The sequence below is a fragment of the Leptidea sinapis genome, chromosome 4 (genome assembly GCF_905404315.1).
Source record: "Leptidea sinapis chromosome 4, ilLepSina1.1, whole genome shotgun sequence".
Lineage (NCBI taxonomy): Eukaryota > Metazoa > Arthropoda > Insecta > Lepidoptera > Pieridae > Leptidea > Leptidea sinapis.
Genome location: NC_066268.1, coordinates 11952588 through 11972221, shown reverse-complemented (window position 1 = coordinate 11972221; position 19634 = coordinate 11952588). Strand labels below are relative to the sequence as shown.

The 19634-nt window shown below is 35.3% G+C and overlaps 1 protein-coding gene across 1 annotated transcript in view; it reads left to right on the top strand.

Moving 5' to 3' along the window:
• The window catches only part of LOC126979932 (uncharacterized), a 135276-nt gene that overhangs the window by 102822 nt on the left and 12820 nt on the right, over positions 1-19634 (top strand). Inside the window, exon 3 of the mRNA XM_050829527.1 lies at positions 13697-13841. Coding sequence (XP_050685484.1) covers positions 13697-13841 — 145 coding nt within the window. The remainder of the gene's footprint in view (positions 1-13696; positions 13842-19634) is intronic.

Here is a 19634-nt window from a genome sequence, read left to right as displayed (position 1 = left end):
ACAAGATGAGACGATTTGATTTTAGTACGATAAGACATAGGTACCATCAAAAGAAGAGTGGACACTTCCTTGAAAGGCTGGTAATGTTCTTGTGATTCTTTTGGCATTGCAGGAGAGTGTGGGAGGTGGTGATGACTTGACCTCAGGTACTAACGTATTCAAAAACATAACTATAACAGAATAAAATAATATAAATTATGGTGACAGAGCTTTTATGTTTGGGAAGATTTTTTACGAGAGATAGAAAATATGAACGTGATGTTGGAGGGTTTAGTAGATTTTGTGTTTATCCATCACGCACAGACAAAACCAAATATTTTCTGTATGTAATTTTAGTTAAGTTAATACAAGGTGGTAGGTACAGTGAACAGACAGTTTGAGAGCATTTTAATGGCGATTTGTAATTGTACAAATTGGATTTCACCCTTGACGTTTTATCGGCGCTATCGGCTTACTTCGGCAACGTCAAGCAACTCTACTTAAGTGAGTTTTGTAATTGCAGCCGCTAAGTTCGCGTTAAGTAAACGTTTGTGCTTCCCGGTAATGGATCAAACGGGGCTTAGAGTTCCAGTTAATGCACAAGTTTGTGATCCTTTTGATCGTTTCTAGTTTTTATTAGGACTTGCATTCAATGAAGTGATTTGCATAAAGTTTTAGTATTTCTCTCAGTTTCTCTATCTATATATTCTCTATATACTATCTATATATAGGTATATTTTTTATTTATTGAACTATTTATTTATTACATCACAAAATTCACAAAACTTTAGTTAGACTGTAATAATATTATTGTAGACCTTACTTCTTTTAATTTATTTACAATATTTTGCAACTTGTATGAGTGTGGTCGTGCACGCGCACGCGTGTGTTTGTGTGTGTCTGTGTGTGGTTGTGAATTAGTTTTAATTTATAACATTCCTTAAAATTTTATTTGCAGTCCTTAAAAAGGCATAAAAGGCACTTATTTTCTCAAAATTGATTTCTTTAGAATTCTTTTTGATGTCATTTCTAATATACTAGACACTACTACCGCTGCGGAAACAAATGGCGCTCTGAGAGAGAAGAAGCGGAAGAAAACTCTCCCGCTCCTATAAAGGAACGTTTACTGTTCTTAAAAATTTAATTATGATAAGATTTGCATGAAGACCTGATATTTTGTGATACACACTGTCTATTACCAACACAGTGCCGCTAAGAGTTCTTGATTCAACCCTAAACTGAACGGCATCGCAATTACGTGCGTCATTCTGTGACATATACCGTCTTATAATTTACGTTTAAACTCAGACTATAAAGCCATGGTTTAACGGTAAAACACATTTTGAATTAAAGCTTTTAGTTATACCATGGCTTAAATATTATTTAGACCTGGTTTTGTAGTTAGTCCGTGGATTGTAATAAGATGGAAGATCTCGCTAGCAAAATCATTCCACTTGCTACAGCGCCCTTAAAGTGGTTCTCACCACAGAAAAGGCGCAACTATGTAATAATAATCTGTCTAGTTCTAACTAATAATCTATCTAGGTTTTTTTTCAAAGAAAGAAAGGGACGAGATGAGCAGGAAGTTCAGCTGATAGTAATTGATACGCCCTGCCCATTACAATGCAGCGCCGCTAAGGATAGTTGGAATCCTGTATAAATCAGCCTCCCACTGCTAAAAGTACTATCTACGCAGAACATTAGGCAGTGTGCGGAAATCTGAAATCTTCTTATATATATCTATATATATATATATAATGAAAATGGTCTTTGTTTGAGGCTCTTTATCGACATGAAACTACCACCATTCGATGTGAAATTTATACGTGTAGATAGAGCTGTTGCAACGCATTACAACAGACCAGGTTTTATAACTATAGTGAACATGACAGCTACACAAATAAAAAAACAAATCTTATGAACGATGCGAGACTCGAACCCGCGTCCTCTTGCGATCCGTGTGCGCGCTCTCCTACTAGGCCAACCGTTCGAGTGACCTAAAGTTCATAAATCTTGATAAGTCTTTGTTCGACTCTCAGATTGTGGCTTCAATTAATTCCCACCTCTTATTACATAGTATTTACACCCATGGATTTACTGCTTCATCGTTTTACAAATCATTTTAAGTACAATATGTGTAACGTAACACAACAAAAAAAAATATATTAATGTATACAGAAGCATCTGGGCATGATCGAACAAAGTCCATAATGGAGTAAAACAATTTGTCAAACTGAGTTAGCTTTCCTAGTTTCCATCCATCCATCTAAATTAGGGCTCGCTAAAGTTTTCGTGGACTTTGCCTTACTATTAAACTAAATTATATGAAAATATAAGAGAAAATTATATGTTTTTGGAGAATGGGTACACCGGAAAAAAATTATTTTTACAATTCATGAAACATTTTCATAATATATTGTAAAATTAACAAAGCTGACCTAAAGTCACAAAAATATCTAAAGAATTTGTTGTTTACTTTATGTATATCCTAAAATTAAATGATATCCTTAACTTCTGGGATTAATAACACAAATTAAATTTTAAAAACAAAATTTTTGAACGATGCTGGACTCAAACCCACGACCTATCGCGTTCGCTGCAAGCGCTCTTCCGTTAGAGTGACACATTTTGTTTTCAAATTGAATTTGTGTAAGAATATCTTAGTTTGATATTAATATGTTCTCTTTTACTAGACTACTATCACGGACTATTAAAAAATAAGGACTCCGTGTCACCTTTCATAACAGTGTAGCACCAAAACAAGCCGATCAACGTGTAAATACATAGCCTCACTCACACACTTACACTACAACAGGCCGATAGGCGGCCATTATGAGAATTGTCATCGTCTGTGACAGATCAGTTTGCGTCTCAATAAAATATTTTAAAAATGCCGCCGTGCGTTGTGAAAAAGTGTAAAAACGATACTATATAAGTATTTGTGGCCATATATGATTATTTAAGGGAGAAAAAATTGTTTAACTAGTATCTCCCGTAGCCCCGTAACACACTAGCATAACGGTGCTTCACTTGCTAATATCACGGCGTGGAGTCCTTCTTTCTTTACTCGTCCGCGTCTACTATAACTAAATATATATACATTTATTCACGTGCGGGCACTCGCAGCTTTTCTTTCGCAGATTTCTACGACATACATACAAAAGTATTTTGGAGAAAAAACAGCAGGTGTGTAAAATGCATCTGTAAATCTTGACTTCATTACAATTTCGTAGATAACATCCGATCTACTATCCAATGGATATCTTAGACTTATCAATACAATCTGGATGTGTAGCGGTCCTCCACAGTGCGGTTTTCAAGGAGCTTTTTAAAGGCCGGCAACTCTCTTGTGATTCCTCTGGTGTTGCAAGAGAATGTGGGCGGCGGTGATCACTTAACACCAGGTGACCCGTTTGTCCTCCTATTCCATAAAAAAAAAACCGATCTACTATCCAATGGATATCTTAGACCTATCAATACAATCGCCCCCTTCAGGTAACCTCTGAAGAAAGTTGAAATGTAAAACATATATAAACACAAACATACAATTAACCGCACAGAAAATAGTTTTAGTTCAGCAACGTATTCAAAGGCAAAGTTATGGGATCACCTGAGCTGCGAACTATTTCGACTTCAGCAAATACCGCAACCTTAACTTTATCAACAACTCCTACGCTTCGAATTACTGCGTGAGTTATGCGAAACTTACAATGGAACTATCGGTTTGAAATAGTAATTTGAATACAGCCTATAGAAACGTTCATTAAAATTAAATAATTTTAAATGATTAAATCGCGTGAAATTAATAATTCATTATAAATGTATTTTTTTCAATAAAGGATTGGTGTCCAATTAGATAGCGGATTACGGAAACTATTAGATGCTTGTGTGCGTGGCATCTTTCACATTTTGTAACATAGGCTTCGTGTTATTTTACATTGAAATTAGTAAAATACAGAATATTTACTGATGATATGTGATCCCAGTGTCTTTCTTATTTCTTGTAGTATTTATATTTACAAAATTTTATTGTGCATCCCTGCATTTTAGTTTCAATTATTAGCAAAGTTTAACTGAACATGTGGCACGTCAACGTCATACATTGTTCGAGACTGGCTCGAGTACGACCACTTAGGCGTAGTATTAGTATTAGTTGCCGCTGCGACTAAGCCTGCGGTATCTAGTTGGAGCGCAGCGGAGATGAATGCTTAATCTAAGTTATAACTGTACTTTTACATTAGGTTTGCGCGTGACCATGTATATATATATATGGCAACTATTATCTTGACTCCTGTCAAACGCAGACCAAAAATGTCACAATAACGGAAAAACCTAATGTTGAAATACGATTACAGTTACTTGGGTTTTAATCCTTTAAAAATGTATGACTTTAATGGTTTTCTCATTGATGCCATTGTCAGATCACATGGGACGCACCAGCTTTAAAAAAAAAATATATAAAAATCGGTTCACCCAGTCGAAAGTTTTGAGGTAACATACATAAAAAAAATACCGACGAATTGAGAACCTCCTCCTTTTTTGAAGTCAGTTAAAAAGTATTTTATTTCAGTAATATGTAACACATGGGTGAATGAAAAACATACTCTTTACGAACATTTGAAAAGTTCCTTCACTAATAAAATGACCCTTTTATTACCTTCAGCAGATGTGTTTGCAAATATTTTTCTTATGTAAGTTTTCGAAGTGATAAGAAATGAGGACAAGATATAGGTACTCATAAAAAAATCTTCAAAATAATATTCATTTAAAGTTGAGGACTGTAGTATGAGGTAATACAGTTGGAGGCTCCTTTGCACATAATGCCGGATAGATTATGGGTACTACAACGGCGCCTTTTTCTGCCGAGACAGTATCGAAATCTAAAAAGCCGGCAAAGAATCTTTTGACCTCTGGTAGTGATCTTATGATGATGGGTGAGTCTCTTGCCTATTTGCCTAATCGTATATAAAAAAAAATATTCATTTGAAATTACTTTGGAGTTAAAAGCAAAACATGCATTTATTTTCTAAAATTTAATTCCTTTAGAATTCTTTTTGATGTCATTTCTAATATACTAGACACTGCTACCACAACGGCGCCTATTTCTGCCGTGAAACAGTAATGTGTAAACATTACTGTGTTTCAGTCTGAAGGGCGCCGTAGCTAGTGAAATTACTGGGAAAATGAGACTTAACATCTTATGTCTCAAGGTGACAAGTGCAATTGTAGTGCCGCTCAGAATTTTTGGGTTTTCAAGAATCCTGAGCGGCACTGCATTGTAATGGGTAGGGCGTATCAATTACCAACAGTTGAACGTCCTGCTCGTCTCACCCTTATTTTCATAAAAAAAACTACCGCTTCGGAAACAAACGGCGCTCTGAGAGAGAAGAACCGGCGCAAGAAATTCTCCCAGCTTTCATTTTTGTGCTCTTCTTAATAAAATATACAATATTGTACTGTCTTTGTTATTGGTATAAAATAATCATAATTTTGTCCCAGGCTGTCCGATCAATTAGATAGTAGGAGGTTAGGAGTAGTAGTACTTACGACAGAGCCATTTTTTAATAAAACATTTAAATTTATTGATAGATAATGCCTTAACAGTGGGCTGGGACTTTATTATAAAAGTGTATCCATTTACCTTTAAATCTATTGTGTATATTATGAAGCCTACTAGAATTAGTTACAAGCAATCCCTTATTTCTAGTGTTATAAAAATAAAAATCACTATTAAGACCAAAACGACGATTTTTGTGAATGAATGTACTGACAATGAACAGTCATAATATTTTTTAATCTTTGAGTGACTGTCTATATCCAAGCTGATATATAGCACGAACAGCTCTCTACACTTAAAGAATTTCGTTACACGTGGAGGTTCTTAAATTTAGATTATTTTATTGAGTTTCAATCTCTATCAACTGGTAAAGTCTCGTTTATTTTGGGATTGGTGCCAACAACGGAAGTCAATCTTGTCGTTTAACAAGTACTAAATATAAAGTATTATCCATATTGATTATAAGGTTATTTATTTCTTTTCAAATGAAGGGAATGTTGACAAAAGCGGAAACCAATCATCAACAGTCGGGGATTACTAATACTACTAAAATAAATAATGTGATTTTATTTATTTGAAAGTATATTTATTTAGAGAGGACAATTAACAGGACACGGAGTAAATGCCGAAGCTTGAAAAAAATATTTAAATCTAAACTACCTTTAAAATTAAAAAGATGTTAGTAGATAATGTTTACTACCGTGCCATCATACACAAGCCTGGATTTATAAAAAAAAACACGACAGACAGAATACAAAACACTCAGCGTGTTATAGAAAGAAGCATCCTCAATATTAGGGTAAAGGATAGAATAAAATAAGAAAACATAAGGATAAAAACAATCTGGTAGGTGCTCTACAAAATACGAAAAAGTTGATGTGAAAGTGGCTTGGCCTGCATGGCCATGTACGACTGAGTGATGAAATATGGTCACTTTTAGCTAAGTGGATAGATAAACTAGATATATACATATGACAAGACGAGAATCGGTCGAGCTCGTCGGTCCAGCGTACGTAGGACCGATGAAGCGCTATTGCGATAAATATGCGTTCAGTTCCTACGATTCTGTAACTGTAGCTGTAGCTGTACGCACGTAGCAGTTCATCAGCGCTGGAATAGTCCAGCGCTGATGAACTACTACGATAAACGCGTACAGATGCGTTTTTATGTTTTCATTGTTATAGCTACGCTTGACCGAGATTAGCGTTCACCGTAGGTCGACGAAATTAAAAAAATGCTGAAAATGGACAATGAAAGCAAAAGGAAGAAAATCCTAGAAAATCCTAAAAAGTTGTTGATTTTAACTTTAAACATCACTGTTACTACAAGAAAATATAGAGGCTTTATTATCACTAATTTTTTTTGTATTTAGAATACTAAAGAAAGATTAGGTGCAAAATACGATCTCAAATAACATAAAAATAATATTATTTTCCTACTTATTATTAATAATTTAAGCTTAATATTAACAAATTAAACAAAATTAAGGTACATTTTGCGGCTCAATAACATAAAGGTACTATTCTATCTAACGAGTAATAATAATAGTAACATTATTAAATTATCTTGACCCAAACTAGGCCCCAAAATTGCCTGTACTTTATACTGTGTACAAGACAACGATATATTATTTAATACAATATACTCACTTTAATATACATATAAACATCCATGACTCGGAAACAAACATATATGTTCATTATATAAATGTTTGCTCCTACCGGGATTCGAACTCGGGACCTCTAGCTCAGTAGGCAGGATCACTGACCACTGGGCTATATGGGTCGTCATTATTAATAAATAAATAATATTAATCATCAGCAGATAAACAGTCAAACATAAATGGAAGGTTTTTATACAAATATTGTAAAAATTAAGTGCTATTTCCGTGATAATATAGAAATAAACTAAAATGCTATCCATGAAGAACTGCGGCCAACAAGTTTTGATGATGTAAAGTGTCAAAGAAGACACGTGGTCTGAATCTGAAACAATCTTAATTCAGATCCAAATTGGTGAGCGCGTTCCGAGCCAAATGCCGGCTTAAATAAATGTTCAACCAGCAACGGCTGGAAGACTTTATTTTAATGATGCATTGTTATTATATTGCGCTATTAAACAATTTGTTTACAACAAAAAAATGCTTATTGCAATACTTATTAGTTACTAGAGTGGGAGGCTCCTTTGCACAGGATGCCGGCTAGATTATGGGTACTACAACGGCGCCTATTTCTGCCGTGAAGCAGTAAATTGTAAGCATTACTGTGTTTCGGTCTGAAGGGCGCGTAGCTAGTGTAATTACTGGGCAAATGAGACTTAACATCTTAAGGTGACGAGCGCTATTGTAGTGCCGCTTAGAATATATGGGCTTTTCAAGAATTCTGAGCGGTGCTGCATTGTAATGAAAGGTGAACGTCCTGCTCGTCTCGTCCCTTATTTTCATAAAAAAAAGTAACTAATCATTGAGAGCATATTAAAGAAATAAACGTCTTAACTGTTATCTCTTGACGTTTCTCAATATATTCTTGATAATGTTATGTTTGTACAAAGTCACATAAGTTAATTTGCTAGAAACTGTCATAACCATGATGTCAACACCAGGATTAGACATTAACTTATCATGCCTACTACTCGGCTAAGTCGAATTAGAAAACTTTTGTGGGGCGATGTATATGCTTTACAACAAAATCCCAGAAAATGTTCAAAACAAATGTATTACGAAATTCAAAAGAATCGTAAAAAAATTTGTGTGGTAAAAGTTACTATGACATACATTACTTTCTTAATGATACAGGTTGGGAATGGAGCGACTGCCCTCAGGCTAATTAATAATAAGGTAGTAAACCTTACTTACCGTACGCGGTACGATATTACATTGTAAGCATATTTTTTATGAAAAAAACAAGAAAACCGCTGAGATTCTTACGCCCGTTCTTCTCACGTCTGAGTCACACTATTTCGAATGGGTGGTAGTTTTTGAATTATCAATAAGTGATATCGTATCCTTTTTGAACTATATTCATGTAGAATAAATTATCAGTACATGACAGTGTACCCACAATATTGGACGTTGTTTGTCCTCTAGTGAAATATCTGCAGGCGCTTGGCTTGCGTGGAGTGCGTCGCAACGCATGAGATAAAAGTTTTATTTTTTACAATTATTATTTTAATTAAAATCTATATAAAGTGATGAAACAAAAACACTTAACGACTTATACGAGGGAGTTAAACAAATAAATAACAGATTAAAACAGTTTATTATGTTTTAAAGTGATAACTCTCACTTCTGGGATTAATTACACAAATAAAATTTGGGAACAATTTTTTTTTGTTCAATCCGCACGGGATGTGAGAGGTGGCGGTATTTTCGTTGATTAACAAGAGTGTTAGACATTTAAATAAAACACTTTTAAAGTATTAAAACGCGTGTAATTGTAGTGAAATCCCCTGAAAACGAGATCTGGAAAGGTCTTGAAACGCCGGGTTAACTAAAATAAAAATAACAAACTTTTACGCATAGTCTAATGTAAAAACAGTTACAATTGCAATCGTTTTAATCCTTGAAAAGGGTCTTTTATTTAAAAGAAACTGTTGTCATAATCTGACCATCTCGCACAGTAATAACCTGATTCCTACCAGAACCTTGACAGTGTCTGAACCAATAATCTTACAATGGTATCAGGAGGTAATGGTATCTTATTAATCTCAAACAACAAAAATTAAATGTCAAGAGAATTTGGGAATAAGATAAACGAAAGACAAAATGTCTAATCGCGAACTTCGTATCGATCTTCGGATCCGAAACACTTTAGAAATAGGAAAATGTACGATCCGTACTGAAATTTCGTATTTCGATTTTGGTAATAGGGCCCCTGTACACTCAACGTACAGATGACAAGGCTTAGATACAATCTCCTAGTCACAACGCGCACGCTAAGCCCAAAATCAATCAACGCTACCATTTGAGCGGCTTCCACAAGCGATATATCTATGTGTTTCAGAATACACACTTTGGCAAACGTCACAAAGCAAAGTGGACCAATAAAAAAGTTTTAAATTAAACGTTAAACCTTCGATTATTTTACGATATATTTACTCTTATGTTTAATTTAATTGTATTTTGTTTATTTTAATTAATTTGTTTATTGGCAGGAAAGTATTACTTACCTACTTAACTACTGATAATTTTAAACGAAACTTTTTTTTTTTAAAAATAAGGGTCATCCCTTGATTTTGATTCGATTCCTTTTGGACTAACAGGACGTTCAGTGCAGTGCCCCTCAGGATTATGGAAAAACCCAAAAATTCTGAACGTTACTACAACTGCGCTCGTCACCTTGAGACATAAGATGTTAAGTCTCATTTGCCCAGTAATTTCACTAGCTACGGCGCTAAGATACTTTGATTGTAATTTTATTAGTAAGTAAGTATTAGACTACGGTAATATTTGTTCAATTTCAATGAATATCCATACTTACACTTACATGTATCTACTAATAGGCCCAAAACACAGCTTTTGGCCGGTATATAACCGTAAAAAATGGTATCACTTGGTTCACAAAATGCATAAAAAATAATCTCAGTTTATCAAACCATAATATTATCAAAACTACGAGCAAATAATAAGAGTCCGTCCCGGTATATTATACTACATAAAAAACTAATTAAAACATATCAGACACTAACATAAACTCCTGCCTGGAATCTTAATGCAGACTTTATTAAACTGGAAGGCACACGGAAAGTAAAACGAACGCTTCTATAATACAGACCGATGTAGTAAAACAGACAGAGTGTCAAAATAAAATAGCTCTTTGAGGAAGGTCTTCATAATTTTAATTGATAAAAAAAAACACTAAAGATATTTTTCCAAAACGTGCAACGCATATTGCACTACGTTTGTTGTGAGTCGTTCTTAGCACAAGATGGCGGCTAGTGTATACAAGTGAAGTTTTTCGTGAATCAGTAGTGAAGTGCAGTACCACCGACAATGGCATGCTAAATTACCTTTTCATGACCTGATAGACCTGACTACTCCATACTACGCTTTGTGTTGATGAAGCTATTAGTAGGGTAATATAATTGTATAACGTAAACTGAACAATCACTAAGAATATTAACTTAGTAATTTAGGAAAAATTGTTACTAATATACTAATAAATAATGGATGAAAACGTCTGAAATTAACGATATTTATTTATTTATTATTGTGTTATATTTCATTATAAAGGGCGCCCTAGCTAGTAAAATTACTCGGCGAAAAAGAGACTCAACATTATTACTTATGTCTCAAAGTATCAAGAGCAATTGATATGTCGCTAAGATTTTTGACATTCTACCTCATGAAAATATATAACACATTTTTTTCCAATGTGAATAAAATTACAGAATTTCGGGCAGCTGTACCTCGATTGACACATTCTTATACAGGTCAACCCACCTGCTGATGAAACTTTCAGTGCGGGTAATTTAAGAATACGTCTAAAAGTCAATGAATTAACTTATAAAAAAATAATGCATTTATTTATTTATTATGTAAGAAAGGGATATTTTGCAATTATAATAATGTCAGTGGTAATCATCTTTGATTGTATGAAATCCTGTTTAGATCTCCGCATTTACTAACAAATATTTTTAAATAAAGCCACCGAGATAAAACTAAACTGAAGTAATCATTTTAAGATAACAGCTTTTGATATCATGAAACTTCACAGTACTTTCAATAAAGCTGACAATTTTTTTTTCACATCGAGTTGAAGAAGAAGTAACAATCCTTTATGGTCTGTTCGTTAAAATCATGTATGAATTCTTTAAAAATTTCTTCGAATTGGTATTACTGGTGCGCTCCGTCTAATTTATTCCAAGTCTGCTTGAAATGCAAGACGAAGCAAGGCGGGGTGAAATATGGGGTCGAGTAATCCCGGGCGGTCACATCCTTGCGATCGTTCCCGGAAATATGACAAAGATATAATGCGAGCATCATTCACTAAGCCCCACTCGATGGTGGAGATATTGCTATATTAACTGAAAGGTATAAAGTGCTTCAAACGGTTATTTATCACTTGCTTTTCAGTTCTGTGATAGCTCTTTAAGCTGTATAGCTCTTGAGAAGTTTACTATGTTTATCATCTGTGATACAATGTTTAAATAGATATACTAACTGTGTGGCTTCAATAAAAAAGGAATGATAGTTTCTTTTTTTAAAGTTACGAGACAAACAAAACGTTCACCTTTTAGTTAGTGATACGCCCTGCCCAATCCAAAGCAGTTTCGCTCGTCACTTGATACATAATTCAAATATAAATATTTACATTCAAAATAGGATATGAAAACACTTATTGAAAGTCAAAAACTACCACCCGTTCGGAAATGCCTCAGACCTGAAATTACGAAACGTTCGATGATTAATGTACAATTTAAAATAGCCTGTCGGTCGCCCTGCGGTGGTTTGTCACATAAATATCTTTTAACAGTTTTGTAATACATTTGTTTTGGTTATTTTATGGGATCATGTTAGAAGCATATATATCGCCTAACATAAGACTTACTAATTCGACTTAACCGAGCAGTAGGTATAACAAGTTTATGTTTATTCATGGTGTTAACATTATGATTATCACAGTTTCATTCACTTTAAGATATAATATAGCCCAATAATTTCACTAGCTACGGCATTCTTATAACCGACACACAATACGACTCACTGATAACTGCTTCACTACAGAAAAAGGCGCCGCAGTGGTTCATATTTCCATTATTGTTGTATATATGGATGTCAAACATGGACTTTCACAAATAGAATAAAAAAAATGGAACGACACAGAAAGCAATAGAAAGAAGCATAATAAAAATAAGAAAAATTCAAATGATATGAAATGTTCTAATCAGACAAAAAACAGGAATAAAACATGCACTAACCCACGCATTGAAAGTAAAATGGCAATGGGCCGGTCATATATCACGACTCACACACAAGAGATGGACGGTACAGACAACGAAAGTGAAAGGGCCGGTGGGCATTAGAAAAGTTGGAAGACCGTGTAAGAGGTGGGCTGATGATTTGATTGAATACCCTGGAAAAGACAGGCTAATATTAGGCAAAGACCGTATAGTGTGGAAGAAAATGGAGGAGGCCTTCACCCAAAGAGGGGCCCATACTACTAATTAAAACATTAATTATTAAGAAATAGATCAAAAACTTACTAACATAAAACTTTTTCTCTTATTTTTATTCTTTTAATATTAGGCTTAAGTTAAGTTTACTAACAATAATTTAATTTTTTTTAATTTATTTATGTAATTTCAATTTAACTATGTAATTTAGTATAAAAGGAATTTTTATTTATTATGATCATAAATGTGAATGTTTGCATTTGAGTCATTATAATTCTTGTATGTAAACTGTATTAAATATATCGCTGCCTAATAAGCCAAATTTAGGGTTAGCTAATTTGTTTTGAAGTGCGTCAATTGTTAAACATTTGTTCCTATCTATCTTGCTTCTTGAGACTGAGGAATTAAGAGATCTGAACTTTATACAGTATTTTCTCTGAGAAAATCGCTTGCCTGTTTCTTGTAACGTTATTGATGATTGACAACAGAATGCCACTTGCTTCTATTCGTACAAACCTCACGCGCTTCCTCTACATTCATTACTCTTTTCATACATGCTCGCCGGTTGCAGGTGCTTCGGACCTTTTTTTTAACGTCTCCAATTTGGTGGACGAATGTTCTACGAATTCTTCCGCGACTTACTTGGCTACACATACTTGCCTTATATATTTAATTAGTCATTCTCTCTTCGCTTATACCACATGTCCAAACCATTTCTGTAATTTTTAACCATATTTAATAAAGATATTTATTTTTTATTTTTTTCACCAGTGGGAGGCTCCTTTGCACAGGATGCCGGCTAGATTATAGGTACCAAAACGGCGCCAATTTCTGCCGTGAGGCAGTAATGAGTAAACATTACTGTGTTTCGGTCTGAAGGGCGCCGTAGCTAGTGAAATTGGGCAAATGAGACTTATCAGGATTTTTGGATTTTTGTAATGGGCAGGGCGTATGTATTACCATCAGCTGAACGTCCTGATCGTCTCGTCTCTTATTTTCATATAAAAAATTCGATAAATTACTAATAGAAAACTGATAAATTTTCAGGCGGATCTCTCCTGCCGCAACACAAAGGAGCAGGTTGGCGCTCTCTTCACCAGAAACAACTTCTTGACACTCAAGTACGTGACCGACAACTGGGGCACTGACGCCAACGGCTTTAGGCTGATCATCACCGCCGTAAAAGACCCCAGTAAGTACGCGCCGAAAGGAAAAATTTCAATGGTTGATAAACAACAATTTTTCTCTTTCACAATTTGATATTTTGAAAGTGATAACCCTCCCCTCACCTTCTTACATATTAATTAATAACACAAATTAAATTTAAAAAAAATTAAAAAATTACAAATTCTTTAGATTTGAAAGAGCGACATCTCAAATCAATTACCTAAAATGCAAATATTGGGGTTCAGCAGGATAACCTGATACAGTTGATAACAACTGTAAAGTAGATCCTGTAGATGAAACCGCAACCTAAGAATTGAACAAGACATGATCAAGATTTATGATTGTTACCTCACATGAACGGTTGGCTGAGCGGAAGGTAGCTCGCACGGAACGCGAGAGTTCGAGGGTTCGAGTCTTTCATCGTTCATAAATTTTGTTTTCAAATTTAATTTGTGTAATCTCTTCCACGTTCTCTTCTAACGTAATCGTGTCACCTTTCTGATTTATAAATCTTCTTCTTATTGCTGTTCCTCTCCTATATATCTCTTGCAATTCTCATCATCACTCTTGACCATCACATTCAAACCAATGTCGTACATTTTGTTCTTCCTTTTCTACTACGTCTTCCTTCCCATTTCCATTTCTTAAGATACAATAGAATTTACTTTATTTAGCAGAGAATGTGGCACAGAAATTCTAGTTTGATTTCCTTATTCATATATTTCATGTTCTAATTTATTATTCTTATTCTTTTTTCTCTTCCTTCTCATATAGTTGGTGATAAATAAATATGGCAAAAGCTGCAAGTCGGGTCTGCAAGGACATTCACTGAATGTGACTTTTGAATTCTTATTAATAATTGTGTGTTTATTTGAGAAAGGTACTATTGTATTTTTTATGAATTATTCTTTTCTATAATCTATAAAAAAATCTACATAGATAATTAGACCTGAATCGCAATGAGAGCGAAAATATTTTGTTAGTTTAGTTAGCACATAAATTGAAGCCGTGTTCAATCTGATTATGAATGCCAGTGGAATGAATGTCTTAAATCTGAAAAGCGATAAATATACACGTACATTAGCATTTACACGTGTATAACATAGTATCGGTACCTCGGAGGTCGACCCTCTTTGTCCCTCTTTCATTTAACCGCTTCCCTGGAATTACTAACATTTCCAGGGATGTTTTAGGAGGTATTTTGTGATTTCGTTTAGATATCTTTTTGCTACTTCAATTTCGTTGAAGGATTGAACGAACTTTTTGTAAAAGAAAATGTAATTTGGCATCTGGTTTACAGGACCCTTTCATTCATGAAAAACCTTAATTATTATTCTGTATCTGGCTGTAAGCTGGCTTTTGTAAGATCTTTAGACATGCCAATATCTAGTATAGTAGTAACTAGACATTTTTATAATGTGGACTATATTCCCGTGGACTTGATCCACAAAACAAATGATCTAATAATCCATAACTAAGTTATTTTTAGGTAAGACTTGTTTCTTCTCCGATTCCATCACTTGAATGAATATAAATTTTAATAGATGAATGAATGAATGAAATATCAACCAAATCACCAATACAGTTGCAACGATGAACATTAATGGATGCAATAAATAACGTAGATATGAACTCTCTGCTTGCCAGAGAACGATGGTTTCCCAGAATATTACCTAATACATAGTATAAAGACATAAATAGAACCAGACCGACCGACATAATAGTACATTACGATACAAGTGCGCACGAGTATCGTATACTATTTTTCCTATTAAGTTGCGCAAAGTTCGACCACTATAATTATTTTCACACATTCCCGCACGCTCACTACATTCCCGCACGGTCAGCTACATTCCCGCACGCTCTTGTCAACGTGTGGGAAAGTGGTACTTTGCGAACGCAAATGCATGCGCAAAATCGAACTTTGCGCACGATAATAGGTAAATTGAATTAGATCGATGTGATTAGTGTATAAGTACAACCAACAGAAGAAACTATAAAAAATCAAAACACATTACAAAAAATGCTTCTGTACAAAAACTTTATATCTGTAACAGGTATCAACAAATAACTTTATAAAACGCTTATCCTGAAAAATTTGCAACCGTGTTCCGCAGCGTAGGGACGTCAATTATATTTTGTGCCTTTGTACATACAGTAGCGTTAGGGATTTCGTAACTTTCACCGGGACTTAGGATTCTTGTGGGTTGCGGAATATCATATTTGCTTTGTAAAGTTTACTCTCACGAGAGCTTTTGCTCTACGCTCTCATTATGTGGCTGGGGTAACGGATACTTGAAATTGTGTTGAAATATTGTGTTCTAAGTTAATGTAGCGAATTTAACACGTATTAACTTATGCTTAAAATACTCCCTGTTTCCCGCGGTTGTTGTTAAGGCTTGGTATAAGTGAATGCGATGAATTGCGAATCAATTTAACTCTTTTCTATCATGTTTTTCTACCAAGAAGCAGTAAATACCGCCTGCAAATATAGAATTCGGCCTCACATTGAGTACCGTTCTCCCTTTTGGGTGGGCGCTTACCAGTACCAGCTTCTTTTATTTGATTGCATACAACGAAGAGTGGCTTGAATCACTGACGATCAAGTAAATTCCGATCCGCTTTATTCTTTAGCGTTGCGTAGAAATGTGGGTTATTTCTGCATCCCGTGATATATGCAGTAGAACAGTAGATCACGGGCAGTGCTCAGTGGAGTTGTTTGGGTTGATACCAGTAGCCAAATTCATTCCAAAATGCGAAATCCCTAGGAACTTCTTGCCTAGCACAGCCACTTGGTGGATTCAATTACCAGCTGCAGTTGTCCCGAACCGAGACGGCTTAGGGACCTTAAGCTTAGAGCATACTACCAACTTTAAGGATGGCAACGTATCTCTTGATTACACAAAGAACCAGGCTCCTTTGCACAGGATGCCAGCTAGATTATGGGTACCACGGCGCCTATTTCTGTCGTAAAGCAGTAATGTGTAAGCATTATTGTGTTTCAGTCTGAAGGGCGCCGTAGCAAGTGAAATTACTGGGCAAATGAGACTTAACATCTTTTGTCTCAAGCAGACGAGCGCATTTGTAGTGCCGTTCAGAATTTTTGAGTTTTCTAAGAATCGTGAGTGGCACTGCATTGTTATGGGCAAGGCGAAACAGTTACCATTAAATGAACGTCCTGCTCGTCTCGTCCCTTATTTTCATTAATATAAACCCTGGTTATGCGGATCTCCATGTGCGTGCGTTGCCTCACCACTTTGCCTCCTCTTATATAAAAGAAATGTGAAAGCATAAGTTTATTTCGATTACATGTGTGCCGTCGTTAGTGATTATTACTATTAACATTTTGTCTAAAAGTTATGAGCCCAATTGTGGAGAATTTTGAGTGTATATCGCTCTTGCTCGTCTTGTCTCTGTTTCTCCAAAATCATATCCTTTTGTGTTGCTTTCAGATTACATTACTAAAACTTTTATTAGACATTATTAACATCATTTAATCAAATAAGCCTTACTCATGGTTCATCGGTGTTTGAATTGACCAATTTCGGACTGTTCGGAGATCCTTCATTGTGATCAGTATAAGTACTACCTTAGTAAAAAGCATTCAGAATAGTTCTTAAAGTTCCCGGTAGCAATCAGTTTCACGCAAGAGCATTAGAAATTAATTAAATCTTGTATTTTTTTTAACATTATTATAATCTTCTGATTATTCAATTTTGTATTCATTTAAATAACAAATTTGTAATGAATCTACACAGAAACACGTCTGCCTAGCGTAATAAATACTGGTCTTTATATTTCCCCCAAAACACTCCTGTACGAAATCAATTTAATATTCTGTACCCTTTGCCCTTGTTGTTCCACGTCGCTGCCCAATAGCGGTTTATGTAGATAATACGGCTCTTCTTTTTTAATTAAAACGCAGGGTCGCAATGAAAATCCTTAATTATAACCCGGTTTTAGGAAACGTATATTATTAATAGGACCTAAACTTTTTGTTATTTTTAATTGATTATTAAGATTATTATCCAGTGGAGAGTTACATCTATGCCAAGATTTACGAACCATGTAGGTATGGGATGATTGGCTAAGCGGTAACACACTGAAAATAATTTATTATAAGTTAATTCACTACATAAGTAAGTCTGTGGCTTTTTTATGAAAGCAACGGACGAGATGAGCAGGACGTTCAGCTGACGGTAATTGATACGCCCTGCCTATTACATTGCAGTGCCGCTCAGGATTCTTGAAAATATCAAAAATTCTGAGCGGCTTTACAATTGCGCTCGTCACCTCGAGACGTAATGTTAGGTCTCATTTGCCCAGTAATTTCACGAGCTACGCCACCCTTCAGACCCAAACATAATAATGTTTACACATTACTGCTTCACGGCAGAAATAGGCGCCGTTGTGGTACCCATAATCTAGCCGGCATCAGGTGCAAAGAAGCTGCCCACTGGTGGCTCTATTATAGACAACTTCAAAATTAACGCCCTCACTCGTCAACGGTATTTTGGAGAGCCACCACTCCTCCTAAGCCTCCTCTATGCTGACAGCCTTAAAGGCTTTAACAGCGACATAATACGTGGACTGTGGAGGCCGCAAATACTACGCAACAACAGTCGCGGGGCGTGTCTTATGGAGACTCGAACATCGGACACACTGTGTGCTTGTGGGAATTTTTGTGTATGTAGTTCTTGAATCCTGAGCGGCACTGCATTGTAATGGGTGGGACGTATCAATTATCATCGTCGCTAGCTCGTCTCATCCCTTACTGTCATAAAAATAAATTGGATTGATTATAAATGCAATGTTGACAATTTCTCATTATACATGCGGAATAGTTTCGGTGAATATTTATGTTTAATGGCGGTAACTTTATCAATAGCATGCAGCTAGACCGCGGTAATAGTGTGTGTTCAACTTTAAGTAACTTTGTCCATTAAAACATAGTTCAGTCGTTATAAGCCTCAGTTCAGTGAGTCGCAATCAGCTGACTATGCAGTTCTTGCAACAAACTTTCAAACATATTACCGCATATAATTTTAAACGAGGAATCATTTATGTTTTGACCCACGGACTAGTAAAAAATAAGGTCTCCGTGTCACCTTACATAATTGTGTCACCTTAATTTCACTAGCTACGGCGCCCTTCAGACCGAAACACAATAATGCTTACACATTTCTGCTTCACGGCAGGAAAAGGCGCCGCGGCCGTTTTGGTATCCACTATCTAGCCGGCATCCTGTGCAAAGCAGCCCCTCACTAGTACAGATTGTAAAAATGAAAAATCAGTGTAGCACCAAATGTAGCACCAAAACAAGCCGATTAACGTGTAAATACATAGCCCCACGCACACACACTACTACAGGCCGATAGTCGGCCATTATGAGAATTGTCATCGACTGTGACAGATCTGTTTGCGTCTCAATAAAATATTTTAAAAATGCCATCGTGCGTTTTTATATAGTATAAAAACGATACTATATAAGTATTTGTGGCCATATATGATTATTTAAGGGAGAAAAAATTGTTTAACTAGTATCTCCCGCAGCCCCGTAACACACTAGCATAACGGTGCTTCACTTGCTAATATCACGGCGCGGAGTCCTTCTTTTTTTACTAGTCCGTGGTTTTGAACATACATTTATTATACTATATAATCACAATGACTTATCGGAGGTTATTGACATTTCAAATAAACGCTTGTTAAAATTAGTATTGAAAATCGCATAATAGAGCTAAAACGCTCATTATCTCTTCGATAAAACTGACGTTATAGTAGCTAGGATTCTGCTGAACTAATGCCAAACGTGGCT